Source organism: Lutra lutra, chromosome 14 (genome assembly GCF_902655055.1).
Source record: "Lutra lutra chromosome 14, mLutLut1.2, whole genome shotgun sequence".
Taxonomy (NCBI): Eukaryota; Metazoa; Chordata; class Mammalia; order Carnivora; family Mustelidae; genus Lutra; species Lutra lutra.
The window spans coordinates 82,622,214-82,637,451 of NC_062291.1; the positions used below are offsets into that span (position 1 = coordinate 82,622,214).

The 15,238-nt window shown below is 42.6% G+C and overlaps 1 protein-coding gene across 4 annotated transcripts in view; it reads left to right on the plus strand.

The window, feature by feature from the left end:
* EDRF1 (erythroid differentiation regulatory factor 1) overlaps positions 1-15,238 on the plus strand; it is a 43,516-nt gene that overhangs the window by 15,136 nt on the left and 13,142 nt on the right. For all 4 annotated transcript variants that reach the window (XM_047701953.1, XM_047701954.1, XM_047701955.1 and 1 more), the window contains 10 exons: positions 195-455; positions 3,074-3,145; positions 3,423-3,573; positions 5,869-6,057; positions 6,398-6,598; positions 7,993-8,211; positions 10,313-10,536; positions 12,566-12,724; positions 12,876-13,025; positions 14,226-14,379. In XM_047701953.1, the coding sequence (XP_047557909.1) occupies positions 195-455; positions 3,074-3,145; positions 3,423-3,573; positions 5,869-6,057; positions 6,398-6,598; positions 7,993-8,211; positions 10,313-10,536; positions 12,566-12,724; positions 12,876-13,025; positions 14,226-14,379 (1,780 nt within the window). The remainder of the gene's footprint in view (positions 1-194; positions 456-3,073; positions 3,146-3,422; positions 3,574-5,868; positions 6,058-6,397; positions 6,599-7,992; positions 8,212-10,312; positions 10,537-12,565; positions 12,725-12,875; positions 13,026-14,225; positions 14,380-15,238) is intronic.

A 15,238-nucleotide genomic window follows, 5' to 3' on the forward strand; every position in this document is an offset into this window, starting at 1 on the left:
ATGAAGATTTTCTGGGGAATCTTCACAGTATTGATAACTTTGACTTGAGAACAGTTTGCTGTGTGTGTATTGCAGTGTGGAAACAGCCTGTTTGCCAACCTCCTAAAATTTGTTAGTACCATAGTAACATTTATTCCACTTCAGATTGTTCAGTTTTGATGACAATCACACGTATTTCTTTTTTTTTTTATAAGATTATTGCTTCAGCCAATTACATGCTTTCAGAACTTTTTCAATTAGATGAACCTAAAAAAGAAGAAAGTTCAGAATCTCCTTTAAATGAGAATTCTGATGAAAGTTACAGTGAAGAGGAGGAAGAGATGCCAGACAGCGATGAAAATGGGTCCTATAGTACCAGCTCGGATCCCTCAGATGATAACAAAGCAGTAGCAATTATTAAGTCTGTTGGAGAACTGTCAGTTCCAGAAAAATACAAATCCATTCATCAAATCCGAGTAAGCATGGTAAAATTGTATTAAAGTTGTATTAAAGTTTTATCAATTTAAAAACAATTATTAATTGAATACAGCTAACATCTCAAAAAATGGCATTACTGGGGTGCCTGAGTGGTGAAGTCGGTTAAGCATTGGACTCCTGGTTTCAGTTCAGGTCATAATCTCGGGGTCTTGAGATCAAATCCCGTGTCGGGCTTCATGCTCAGTGTGGAGTCCGCTTCAGATTCTCTCTCCTTCCTCTGCCCCTCCTGTTTGTGTGTACTCGTGTACACATGCGCTCTTGCTCCCTCTCCCTTGCTCTCTTTCTCTCTCTTTCAAATCTCTAAAAAAAAAAAATTTGGTAGATCTTTCATGGTCCAGGGGCTAGTAATCATTAGCTTTATGAATACTAAAACCTGTTTTATAATTGCCCCAGGGTAACTGATTCACATGCAGACCAACTGTAGACAATGAGTAAACCACACATCAATATATTAATTTTTATGTAGAAGATTTTCTTTTGCAGTGACCAGTGTATATTCCTGTCTCCTCACTGGAATGTTCATTCTCAGAGTCTGGGTTACTGCGAAACTGAATGTATAGATTGCTCGGTGAACGTAGGATAAGAGCAGACCAGGGCTGGTTTGTTGATCCATTTGTGAGGAAGCTGTTGCCTTATCCCAGTGCTGCAGGACAATACTTTGACAGTGACTGGGCCTTAGGAGCTACACTGGATACATCTTTGGCCTGGTAAAGGTCAGATAGACTCTAACAACTTCCTACCCTTTAAGTTCTGTTGACGTGGCTGGTGCTGACTGTTCTTTCCCAATTGGTCTCTTTCCAGATGGTAGAATTATGTTTCAGTCTGCTAAATCCTAATGACCTTCCAGTCCTATCTCCCTGTGATCAGTTCAAGTTAGCCTTAAAAAATTCTGGCTATTGCCAGAACTGAATACAGTCACATATACAGGTAATGTCTTAATGTAAGCTCTGAGTTTACTTTCACATGGAAACTTAATATCCAGATAGGTTTTAGAGGACACCCCTGTCACCCAAAAACATTGCCTATCTTTTCGACTCTTCACTTTCCCCTCTCATTCACCATAGCCACACTGCCTCTTCCTGCCTCAGACTTGTCAGGCTCATGCCCATGGGAGGCACGTGCTGTTGCTTGTGTTCGGCATGTCCCCCAGGTTTTCGTGGCTGCCTTTTTTAAGCCTTAAATCTTGATGGAAATGTTGCTCCTTCTGAAGATCTTCCCTGACCACTCTAGCCAGAGCATACCCTATTTTTATCTCTTTTTTTTTTTTTTAAAGATTTTATTTATTTATTTGACAGAGAGAAAGAGAGATCACAAGTAGGCAGAGAGGCAGGCAAAGAGAGAGAGGGAAGCAGACTCCCCGTTCAGCAGAGAGCCTGATGCGGGGCTCGACCCCAGGACCCTGAGATCATGACCTGAGCTGAAGGCAGAGGCTTAACCCACTGAGCCACCCAGGCGCCCCTGTTTTTATCTCTTTGATGGAGATCATATTCTGTATCTAAAGTTTGTGTTTTGTTTCCCTTTATGAAAACAGAAGCTTCCTGTACGTATGGACATTCCTCTATCTCCCATGTCAAGGACACATAAGGAAATAATTGATTAAATGACTACAGGAAAAATTCTTAACTGTCCATCTGAGAGTTTTCCTGCACTTTCAGCTTGAACTCCCACCCCCACCAGTGGAATTTAAAACAAACAAACAAACAGAACTTTTCTGATTATAAACAAGAATACTGAAGCCAAAAGTTCTGTATATTTGGGGAACTGCATTGTAACACCCGACCCCAGATTTATGGAGTAGGTAGATGACAGAGAGGTAGTGCTGTGTAGGCTTATAGTTTTTTACAGAGATGACACTTTTTTATCAATATCTGAAGCACTCAAAAAAATGCCCTGGTTTTCATGTAAACAGGTCTCTAGTTAGCTTCACCTTATTAGTGCACTTTGGAAACTACAGTCAGCCTGGCTTCAGCACCTCATTTCCAGCTCAATGACTGGGTCCGCGGACACGTTACTTAACATCTGTGCTCGATGCATAATGAGTACAGTCATTCCAGCCTCGCAGGATTCACCGGAAATGAAATGCCTCGCAGAGGCCCTTACACATAAGATCACTTAGTAGATACAGGTTGTTAACTGGTTCTGCTTGTAATGAAGCATATAAATTGTACAAATTATGCAGTGAGACCATTGGTGATACTTGTTAACTTACACGGATATTGTTAACTGTGTGTTATGAAGTATCAGTGCTAATTAGGGATTAAACTCACCTATTAGATTAGGTATACATTTATCCAAAGCATTACTCACATTCTTGCTTTTTTTGTCATAATAGAATTATATTTAAAACTAAGAATTTACAGTAACTTATACTTTGGCAGATCTTCTTCTTAGCAAGGTTTTGTGGATGCTTAGGCTGCTTCTATCTGCAGCGTGAAAGCAGGACATTAACCTTGGTGTCAGTGACCTCACGAAGCTGAATACACAGCAAATTTTGAAATTATTGATGCATAGAGTTTTAATAATGCCCCGGAGCTGAGAGCTGTGGAATTTGTCATGTGGGCAGCGTATTAATCGTTTTAAATGTTTGTTTCTGAAGCCCAGTTGCACATTCCCGGTCTGCCATGACACAGAAGAGCGCTGTAGACTCGTGCTTAGCTACGTTCTGGAGGTGAGTCTTAATTTTGTCTCCACTTTCAGTAAACTTGTACTTGGTAGGCACATAGAGCTTGTTTACTGGTGTCTAAGCATTATTCTGAATGAATTCTGCTCTTTTTCTCCCCTTTAAGCATAAAGAAAATTGGTTTTTCCAACCATTTCAAGTAAAATATAGTCTATTCAAGTCTGTTTTCAACATTTAAATTCTCCTAAATGTGTTCAGGGCCTTATATTTCGTTTCTGGTTGACCTTCAGTTACGTGTCTGGTAAATGTTTCTCCTTTTTTAAAGGGGTTAAAATCTGTGGATAGCAGTATTAAAAAAGAAAGCGACCTTCCTGCAGCTGACCCCAACACCCCAATACCATTAAAATATGAAGATGAATCCACAAGGGGGGGTCCTGAGGGTCTGGAAAAGCAGATGGCCTTGTTTTTGGACAAAAGTAAGTTGAATTGATGTGCAAATAAGGACTTTTCTATAGAATAGTATACTGGTCCTTTATCAACAGCAGACTTAGGTCAATTAAGGCGTTCATTGAGAGGAATTCAGGAGAAGGATATCATGTGAATGGAAAGTAGGGGGAAATACCGTTTCATTCAAAATATAAAACAAAAGATAATTTTGACTCTTTATAGATATTCCCAATAAGTTCCGCTTCTTCCATTTTCCTGCAGCGAGGAGCTAATGCCCTCAGCTCCGTAGGGTTCTCATAAGAAATTACTGCTTCAGTAAAAGCAGTTGAGTGTTTAAGAGCAGACTTGAGAACCAAACTGCCTAGCCCCAAATCATGGCTTTGCTAAGGCAGGTTCCACTTTTTTGAACCTTTTTTTTTTCCCTCTCTCTCTCAGTGGAGACAGTAGTGCCTACTTTAAAGTGTTTTTTTTATAGATTAAATGAATTAGTATGTGTAAATTGCTTAAAACAGTGCACATAATAAGCACCGTAGGATTGTTGGCTTTTGTTACCGCGTGGTCCTTGAATCAGCTGGAAAGGTCACTTATAAATTGTCTAATTTGTTCCTCAGGAAAGTCACTTTGTGAAGAACATGTGGACTCTTAAAAAATTGGTTTCAGTTGCTTAAATGTTTCAGAAGCTTGTATGTTTGAAATACTAAGTGCATCAGTCACTTCTGGTCAAGGGTTAAAAAAAAAAAAAAGAAAGAAAAGAAATACTAAGTGCTTTCCTGAGTTTTTTTCTCTTTGTAAACATAAGTTGTGTATGGGTGGGGGGAGAGTAAATTTAATTGCCCTAAGCATTTATGTATTGCTTCCTGTGTGCCCGGCTTGAGCCTCTGTACAGTGAGGAGAACACCAGGACTTGAGACATCTCTGCCTTTTTTAGGGGTTTTTTTGAAATGCCTTTTCTCTCGTCCTTCGTCCCCACCTCAGCTGTTAAAATCCTGCCGATGTTCAAGAGATTGATGCTCCCCTCTCTCTCTAGTCAGAATTGATTCTCTTACCACTTTGTCCTTGAGCACTTACTGAAGCCTGCCTATGTCATAGTTAGATTTGTTGAATGGTTTTATGCACACCCGCCAGTACAGTTGTGAGCAAAAATTGTGTCTTACTCAGTTCTGGTATTCTCACCAAACCTCACACAGAGAAAACAGTTACAGAGGAAAAAGAAATACATGCACAACTAAAACCGTAAGAGATTGTAAGTACCTTTCATTGGTTTAAAAGATTCGTGTTGTCACTGATCAAAAAAATGAGAAATCTTGAGGCTCAGAGACTAGGGAGGGGAATTCCCGCAGCATTTTGTTCTCACCTCTGTAGTTACACTTAAAATAGATTTGCCATGGTTTGTGTTAGCAGCCTGTCTCTACCTCTAGTGTGTGAGATCTCCAAGGATGGAGAGCATAGAACTTCATGTCACGGTTTCTGGTGTCTGGCACAGTGCTTGGCACAAAAGTGATGGTTTGTTAGATGAAGAAGGTAGTAGTAGGCTGGACTTTAAATAAAGCGTGTTCCTGTGGAGGAAACAGTCCATTAAGAGGGGAGATTAGAAAAAATAGGCATCTTTGTGGGCAACAGGCTGTAACTTGACTTTGGCTACTGGGTAGTAGGGGTGGAATACTGGGGAGGAAGACAAAAACATCACATAGGAAGTGGGCTAGGTTGCTCAGGACTTAATAAGTGGTGTGAAGCCATTTCGGTGTTCTAGAACAGGGGTCCCCCCCATAATTAAAGCTTATTTTAGGAAGGTAAACTTTCAGGGGTGCCTGGGTGGCTCAGTTGTTAAGCGTCTGCCTTTGGCTCAGTCATGATCCCAGGGTCCTGGGATTGAGCCCCACATCGGGCTCCCTGCTCAGCAGGAAGCCTGCTTCTTCCTCTCCCTCTGCCACTCCCCTGCTTGTGTTCCCTCTCTCACTGTGTCTCTCTCTGTCAAATAAATAAATAAAATCTTTTTAAAAAAAAAGGGGGAAGGTAAACTTTCTGGCAGGTTGACATAGACTGGAGAAAGGTCATGCCAGTCATGAGTATATTTATGTCAGTGCCCTGAAAGAGAATGACAGAGTTGACAGTAGGGAGCAGAGTACCTTCAGAAATCCCAGTGAGGATCTGTTGAAACACTGCTGTTTTACTCTGTTGTTCAGTAGTGAAGTGCAGTGTATATCAGTCTTGTAGCCGTGGTACCTAAGCCTGGACTGTTTCTATGAAGAAATGTTATTTTTTTTTTATAGTGAGACTTAAATTCAGATAAAATGTGCTTCCTTTCCCCTCCTCTCATGTCATAGTGGGCTCCCTTCAGAAGGGTAATTATTCCAGTCAATCTGGAATGATCCCTGGTTCTTGGCAACATAAAATGAAACTCCAGCTGATTCTCAAGTCATCAAAGGCCTATTATGTTTTGTCTGATGCTGCCATGAGTCTTCAGAAATATGGAAGAGCGTTACGATACATCAAATTAGCTTTGCAGAGCCATGGTAAGTCACTGTAAACTAATACACTTCATAGGCATTGGGAGGGGAGAACAGAAAAGGCATCTGAATCACAGTGAAGTTTTACTCCTGTTTCTGTTGTAAAATTTAATTTTGAAATAACTTTTTCTAGTCTTGAGTGTGTTACTTCGTATTTTATTTTGTGCTGAGTGGTTATCTCTTCCTTTGAAATACACAGAAATACACGTGATAGCTGCCATAACATAAACCGAAGAGCTACAGGGGTACAAAGCTTTCAGCTAGTAACAACTTTTCTTAATACTCACTGTAGTCATCAATTTTCAATACCCCGGTGTTTTTTCTCTTTCCCACCCCTTCTGCCTAGATACTTACTGCTGCCTCTGCACCAACATGCTTTCGGAAGTGCTGCTGTTTCTGTCTCAGTATTTGACACTCTGTGGGGACATCCAGCTGATGCTGGCCCAGAATGCGAACAACAGAGCGGCGCATCTCGAGGAGTTTAATTATCAAACGAAAGAAGATCAGGAGATACTACACAGCCTCCATAGGGAGTCCAGTTGTCAAGGTATGCCAGTGAGACCCGGCATTCTATGCACGTGGGATTAGTCCGTCCAGCTCAGGCTTATCAGAGTATGCCAGGACGGTGGCGAAAAATATTAGTGTTTTGATATTGCAGTTTTGTTTCACTGATTGTGTTGAAATTGAGCATGATCCCTGGTGTATTTGTGTGTTAAGCAATTTTGAAATATTTCATAATTACTAATTATACAACTAGAACTAAAGATAAAATAAGCTCTAAGACAATTGTGTTGACTTTTTTACTCTCGTCTTTTCAAGAGGTTTTCCTCGGTAGCTTTGTAGTCAGTGAACCAAGCCATGGTTTCTTTTTGTAAAGGAGTAACAGTTGGGTAAAAGCGAATGAATTACCTTCTGAATGATTTCTGGGGGTTCACATCCAGAGATCATTTTTTTAAACTTAGTTCATGGCTGACTGTCTTACTGAATATATTACTTTGTTTTGGGGTTGTCCAGTTTTAAAACTGGGAAAAAGAATTAGTCCACTGCGGCTGTATCCTTAGTACGGCCGTAAGCTCACTGCAGTCAGGGCGGTAAGTGAGCCAGGAGGTCCACCTTTGTAACATATCATGGCATTGTTGTATTTTGCTCTGAAAGCGTTGACGTTATTTGATATCTACCTCCCCAAAACTTTTGAACATTTGCCATCTAAAGAAGTACAATGAGGGGAATGTAGTATTTCCTCACTTTTGCCCTCTTTCTTTGCCTTCTCTCTTTCTGAGTTTCTCAGACGATTGGTTTCATAGACACAGGGAGAAAATCCTTGGTGTTTTTACCACTCCCATCACATTTCATTTAAAACACTTGGGCTTGAGAGTGACGTTCTCCCATGTATGCCACGGTGAGCAGCAGGAGTTGCTCCCTTTTTTCTTGAATTTTGGGCCCTGCACCCAGGTTTACTCCAGTCCCACTGGATGGCATGTTGAAGTCTTTGAGAGCATATGTAGCGCTTCTTCAGTGAGGTAAACTGACATTCAAACCATAATGTCCATTAAGTAGCCTCTTATAGCCATCAGAGCTTTATTTCAAGAACTATTTCCATTAATTAAAAAGAAGAAAAAATGATTTACCTTGTATCAGTGAATTTTAAGTCTGTACCAATGAGCAAGTGTGCTTGGTAAAATCCAGATGATGGAAATCGTTTGGTATTTTTGGTCAGGAGAATATTTCTTTATTCAAACATTAATATCCCAGGAAAATGAAGTTTTCTAAATTAAAAGATCTTTACTTTAAAACTTAAAATTTTACTTATATTGATTGGATCTTATAGTAGGTTTATACCATATTGGATTTCTTTTGTTGTCTTAAAAATAGGAGATTACTTGAATACGAAGGAAGAAGAGTTCTCGGGACTCACTGTGATGTTTCCTTTTTTGTTTCAAGGATTTGCATGGGCAACTGATTTGTCTACAGACTTAGAGAGTCAGCTTTCAGTCAGTTGTAAATGTTACGAAGCTGCTAATGAAATCTTGCAATTTAGTGACTTAAAAAGCCAGAACCCAGAACACTATGTACAAGTATTGAAGAGAATGGGTAACATTAGAAATGAAATCGGTGTGTTTTACATGAATCAGGCTGCTGCTCTGCAGAGTGAGCGAGTAGGTGAGTATCTCTTTGGAGTCTGCTCTTTATTGCCTCTTCTCATAGAAAATCATGCTGATTTTATGGTCTGAGCATAGAATTATGGCACTTGACTTGATGTAGAAAGGGGTGCTCTGGGGTGCCTGGGTGGCTCAGTCATCAAGCATCTGCCTTTGGCTCAAGTCATAATCTCAGGGTCCTGGGATCGACCCTGCATCGGGCTTCCCTGCTCAGTGGAGAGTCTGCTTCTCCCTCTCTCACTCCCCCTGCTTGTGTTCTCTCTCTCGCTGTGTCTCTCTGTCAAATAAATAAAATCTTTAAAAAGAAAAAAGAAAGGGGTGCTCTGTTGAAGAATCTTTTATTCTTAAGTTCTCGAGAAATAAAGATAGGAAAATACATTTCCCTTTAAGAGTCATCATTTCAGGGCGCCTGGGTGGCTCAGGGGGTTAAGCCACTGCCTTCGGCTCAGGTCATGATCTCAGGGTCCTGGGATCGAGTCCCACATCGGGCTCTCTGCTGAGCAGGGAGCCTGCTTCCCTTCCTCTCTCTCTGCCTGCCTCTCTGTCTACTTGTGATCTCTGTCTGTCAAAAAAAAAAAAAAAAAAGTCATCATTTCAGTGTCCTCTGTTCTCCATCTGATCAGAAGTGAAGTGCACAAGCAGCTTGTGCCAGGCTCTGTGCTAGGCTCTGTGCTGGGTGTGTAACTGACTCCAACATAGCTCTCTTTCATGTCAGGAAGCCAGAGAGAGAAACAGATTTATGGGGCACTGGGCTGGCTCAGTCAGTAGAGTGTGCAACTCTTGATCTCAGGGTTGTGAGTTCAAGCCCCATGTTGGGTGTAGAGATTACGTAAAAATAAAAAGTCTTAAAAAAATAATAAAAATCTTTGAAAGATACCATAAGCACAGATGCGGTACAGTAGAAGAGAGGGAAAGGGAGATGTATTTTGAAGTTGTGGGGTTTTTTGAGGGCTTTTGGGAAGAAGGTGTAGTTTGAGCAGATTGGTACATGACGTAGGATATCAACAGGCAGAGACATGGAAGGGGGTGCTGTCCAGACTGAGTAGGCAGCACTGAGAAGGACTAAAGATGCAGGGTCTGGTGGCTGGTGAGAGTAGCAGCACGTGGTCTTTTGTGATTCAGGCAGAGGATAACAGATTCAGCTGGGCCTCTGTCAAGTCTGAGAGACGTGTGGACATGTGAGTGGAAGGTCTGCCTCAGTCGTTGGTTAGAAACCTGTACTTAGAGCTGTTTGGGTTAGCAGGACGTAGGTTGGAGATCACTCAGATGTCGTGGGGAGGGGATAGTTGGATCCATGAGAATGCTGGAAATGTGAAGACCTGCCAGTGGGAGGAAGGAACAGGGCCGTGGTAGAATGGAGGACGGCAGGTAAGTTGAGGAACTGTGTGTGTGCCTGGTAGTCTGTGAGCTGTGCTTGGCCCTGGGGTGCAAAGAGGTCATGCTTGTTAAAGAGTTTTGTTATATGTATAATATATGTATTTTATTTTAAGGTGTCTCTAGAGGAGGAAGTCTGTGAAGGAGCATGCAAAGTGGTAATCAGAAACCTAGGAGAATTAGATACAACCCAGATCATACCTCTTAACAACTCCATGGAACCACATGTTGTGAATCTTTATAAAATAGGGCTCTGCTCGGATCTTTTTATTTGCTTGTTTTCAGATCTGTCATTTCATAGTGAAAGAGGGCCATGTTTGAGTATTATGTGAGTTCACTCAGGCTGCCTTACAAAATAACCACAGATCGGGTGGCTTAAACAACAGAAACCGTATTTCTCACAAGTTGAAGCCGGAAGACAAGATCAAGGGGCCAGCAAGTTTGGGTTTTTCTGAGGCCTCTGTCCATGGCTTTTGGATGGCCACCTTCTCACTGTGTCCTTACCTGATCTTCTCTCTGTGTGTGCCCCTGGTGTCTGTTTCTCCTAGAACACCAGACATGTGGGAACCAGGCCCCATCTAGGATGAGAGCAGGTCACTGCAGTGGCTGCACACAGCTGGTTCCTCAGCTGTCCTGTCCCTGTCCTCCTGCCCTTGTCCTTGCCTGGGATGCACAGGGGGTTGACTTGGATGTCTGCTGACATGTGGTTTTCTTTCTCTTTTGTGCAGTGAGCAAAAGTGTGTCTACTGCGGAGCAGCAGTTGTGGAAAAAAAGCTTTTCTTGTTTTGAAAAAGGAATTCACAACTTTGAGTCAATCGATGATGCCACAAACGCTGCTCTTCTGTTGTGTAACACTGGGAGACTCATGCGGATTTGCGCGCAGGCCCACTGTGGTGCCGGCGATGAATTTAAGCGGGAGTTCTCACCAGAAGAAGGCTTGTATTACAATAAGGTAACATGCTTGCGTGTCCGACCCCATCCATTTATACCTACTTGTCATTCACTTTTGCCATTGCTCCCTGAAAATATAAAACTAACTAGAACTGTAATGATGGCCCAGGAGGAGACAGAGAGAACACTTAGAGACTGGCCCAAGAATGCGAGAATTTAGCGTTAGAGGGGGCGTATTGGAAAGATGATTATCCAGTGAGTTGTGTTGACGTAAGCAGAAAAAGACAGGTGGATTAAAGGCTGATGTGGAGAAAGGGAACTGAGAAAGTGGAGGAGAAGCTTCGTGTGATGAGACGGGACAGGCCTTTCCCAGCACCACACCACAGGCAGGGATCACAGAGTAACCTTGGACACATTTAAATGTGTAGAAATAACGATTTCTAAATGCACAACAGAAAGCAAAATTGAAAAGAAAACCCCAATCTAGTGAAAATATTGATAACAAAGGACAGATCAGAGGTCATATATAAAGAAGCATTAAGAACTATTGAAGAGGGGGATGTCTGGCTGGCTCAGTTGCTGGAGTGCATGACTCTTGGTCTTGGGGTTGTAGTTCAAGCCCCACGTTTGTGCGTAGTGCTTACTTTAAAAATAAATGATATAAAATAATTAATGAAAATAAATTGCCCCAATAGAAAAGAGAGTTTAGAATATATAAAATATATATATTTTTTAGTGAAAAAATATATATTCATAAAAACTTTTTAAAATTAACATATAACGTATTGTTGGTTTCAGAGATTCTGTGATTCATCAGTCTTACGTAATACCCAGTGCTCATTAAGGGGCAAATCTTGAACAAAAAACTCATACACATTTCAAAAAGGGTAGTTAATATGTAAGAAATTTAAAATTCTAGACTTTTATGAAATTAAAATTTAAATTAAAAATTGAGTTTCTTTTGTCGGTTAATTGTCAGGTATTTTGGCAAGTGGGAACATCCAGCGTTAGAGATGGTGTAAGGGGCAAGAGTTCTCCTTTTATTTTTTTTTTTTAATATTTTATTTATTTGAGGGGGTTGCAGAGGGGCAAGGGGGAGGGAGAAGGGCGATCAGACTCCGTGCAACGTGTAGAGCCCAATGGGCTCTGGACCCTGAGATCTCAGGAACCTGAGATCATGGTCTGAGCCGAAACCAAGAGTCAGATGCTGAACCGACTGAGCCACGCACGCAGCCCAAGAGCTCTCCTTTAACAGGTACGTCACAGCTAGGTGAGCACTAGTGAAGAATGTTTGTGGCATGGGAGGCCTTTTTTTTTTTTTTTTTTAAGATTTATTTATTTAATTATTGGGAGTGCGAGTGTGGGAGGAGGAAGCAGAGGGAGCGGGAGAGAGAGACACAAGCGGACTACCTGCTGAGCACAGCGCCAGATGCAGGGCTTCATCTCACGGCGCTAAGACGACGACCTGAGCTGAAACCGAGAGGTAGATGCACCCCCCAGGCGCTGCATGCGTGGAGATTTTAAAATAAAATTGACCTTTTTATAGTTTTTTTACGTTTACAGATACATAGAAAAGAAGTAGGTGATGCGCACAAGAAATGCAGAAATTATTGCTAGGTGATGCAGTTAAATGTGATTCGCTTAAATATAATGACCGTGCCCTTCAGGCTGGGGTGGTAAAGGGTGGAAGGGGTTGCTGCTTTTTATAGTCGGATCCAGCAATTTTTTATCCTTAGGCTCATCCAGTTAGTTTCTTCTGGTTCACTAGTTATATAAACACATTTTCATTTAGAAAGGGAAAAAACCAAAGGAAGGAAGTACGTGCTCGTGCATGAGCACGAGGCAGAAAGCGCTGAGGCCCGTGCCGGACCTGCTGTGGAAGTGCAGTGGGGCCCGCAGCCCACTTGAAGCGGCTCGCCTCACTGAACTCGTTTCATCGATCCGGTTTTTTCCTTTCCTCACAGCACTGGCCTTCTGTAAACTGTTCCACATCGGATTAACCTCTGGGTGATTTTTAAGTATGTTTTATTCTCCCGTGTTGTTGGTATAGGTTCAGACTGAGCCCGACCTCGATGTTTCCCTCCTCACAGGCTGTCGATTACTATTTGAGAGCCCTGCGGTCCCTGGGAACACGAGACATCCACCCGGCTGTCTGGGATTCAGTGAACTGGGAATTGTCCACTACTTACTTCACGATGGCAACTCTGCAGCAGGATTATGCTCCATTATCTAGGAAAGCTCAGGAGCAGGTAGTCGTACTCGGGCTGGAGAAGAAGCCTTCAGCTTCATTATGCCTTAGTAGATATTGAGCATATCTTTTTTAACAAGCAGTATTCAAATATTTTTATTTAAGATTATAGTCTTATCATTTTCTTCTCCTCTCCCTTAAAAAAAAAACAGATTGAGAAAGAAGTCAGCGAGGCTATGATGAAGTCCCTGAAGCACTGTGATGTGGACTCTGTGTCCGCGCGACAGCCTCTCTGCCAGTATCGAGCCGCGACCATCCATCACAGACTGGCGTCCATGTACCATAGTTGTCTGAGAAATCAGGTACTGCCACTCCAGCTGCAGTTCAATGCCAGGTCCATTTCAGAGTGTTCTGGGTGTTTCTCTTCTATTTTACTGTCTATTTAAATGTCATCTATTCTGTTCGCTGATTTAGAAAAACTTGGAGTGGAGGTGATTTTTCCTCTCTCATCTGTGCTGTGTATTTTTGTCTACTATAATCGGTATTACCTTGTGAAATCAGATATCCTCTGTGCGCCTGTCCCTCCACCCAGAATAACTATGTCCTGGATTTTCCAGGATGTCCGTACCTTTTCTGTTTTACCACGTAAGCATTCAGCCTGGCGGGGAGCTCTGTAGGAGAAATCTTACTGTACATATTCTGTGGTTTATTGCTTTTCACACACACGGTGTTTTTGAGATTCCTCCTGGTTGGTGCATTTTCTTAGTTCATTAGTATTCATTTAATATATCACAGTTTATTTATCCATTTTGTGATTCCTGGACTTTGGTGGTGTTTCACTGTGAGGCTGTGGGAAGCAGTGCTGTGAACAGCCTTGTGCGTGAGGCCCGGCACCCAGGTCTGTGTGTCAGGACAAACAGAGGCCCAGGTTGGAGGCGCCTTCCTCCGGGGGGGTTGCCTGGCTACTCCTGAGGAATCTTGGGATTTCTCAGGGATGTTTTCTTGTTTGTGTTGCTGTTTCCCTTTTCTTAGCTCAGGACCAAGACAGCTTAGCTTGCAGTCCCCTGGGTATGGGCCTTCTCCGGGTGTCCTTACCCTGACACTGTCGTCCTTTGAGGTGCAGCTTAATTGGAGAGGATTTCTTTTCACTTCAAGCTGGCCCTGGACACTCTTCCCATTGCCCCAGGAGGTCCTCGCCAAGATTCAGGCTTGCCCAGATGGCCTAATAGCCTAACGGCAAAAGCAGGCTTTAGCATTCCAAGACAACACAATGGGGACAGAGTTGCCTTTTTAGCATATAGTGCCAGGACGGCTGGATGTCCCAGGCAAGGCAGTGGAGTTGGACTCCTGCAGCGCCTCATGTACAAAAATTAACCAAAAGCGCATTAAACACCTGACTGTAAGAAACTGTAATAAAGAAAGAAAGAAGAATGTAATAAAACTGTAAGATCCCTAAAAAATAACGACACTAAGTAACATTTAGTGATCCAGTCAGAGACGTGGTAAGTAGTTATTGTAAAGCCCAGGCGTTAAGATTGTTCTTACCTGATTTTTGACTCCAGGTTGGTGACGAGCATCTGAGGAAGCAGCACCGGGTGCTGGCGGACCTTCACTACAGCAAAGCTGTTAAGCTCTTTCAGCTTCTCAGAGACGCTCCCTGTGAGCTGCTTCGAGTGCAGTTAGAAAGAGTGGCGTTTGCAGAATTCCAAATGACCAGTGAGTCCTGACTTTTTCCTTTCGCAGATCTGTGCGCATTGACTTCGTGTTGGATCCTTTTTGAGTGAGACAGACCTGGGGATCTCTCTTGGATGTAAATAATGTCATTTTCTTTTTAATATGCCCATAGTTAACGGCTTTGGGTGGGGGCCAGGAGAAGTCTCTAAACTTTTTAAAGTTTAGGAAATGGATTTGGTTATGTTCTTTGACCAACTTTGTAGAAATATTGAAACATAGCCCGTGCTCTCTTGGGATAAAAAATGTGATAAGTCAGTTGAGAGCATTAGAGCTGTGACAATGTGATCATGAACAGCACAGGAAGGGAGAAGCAGTGGTCCCATTGGCGTTCTGTAAACCGACGGCGGACACTGGCAGCTATGGATTACGGAACTAGAACTTAGATTCCGAGCAAGGTAGAGCTAAGTGGGAAGGGAGGGGAAAGGTAGGAGGCAGGTGGATGAGAGCCGCCTCTGTTGGGGCAGGCGGCAGGTGCCAGGTGCGTGAGCCGGTGGGGAGGGAGGCTACAGCGGGGTTTGGGGGCGGGGTGCCCACAGCAGGGGGAGGAGTTGCTGCTCCACACTGAATGTGTCTTCCTGAGTTCTGTTGCTCCTGCCCACCTGCTCCCCTTCTGTAGGAGGGGTCTTTGGAGGAATAGCTCTCGTGTGGTAAAGAAACAAGAAATGTTTCTTTGAAGTACAGCTGTTCATTTGATTTTATTTTCATTTGTTTGCTTGTATAAAATTAAAATAAATGTAATATTTACCCTGGTAGATGACTCTTTCAGTAGAGGATCCCAGAAGGATACATCAGAATGTGATATTGCTGCCTTGGGGATAGCACCTGGGGTACCAGGAGGAAG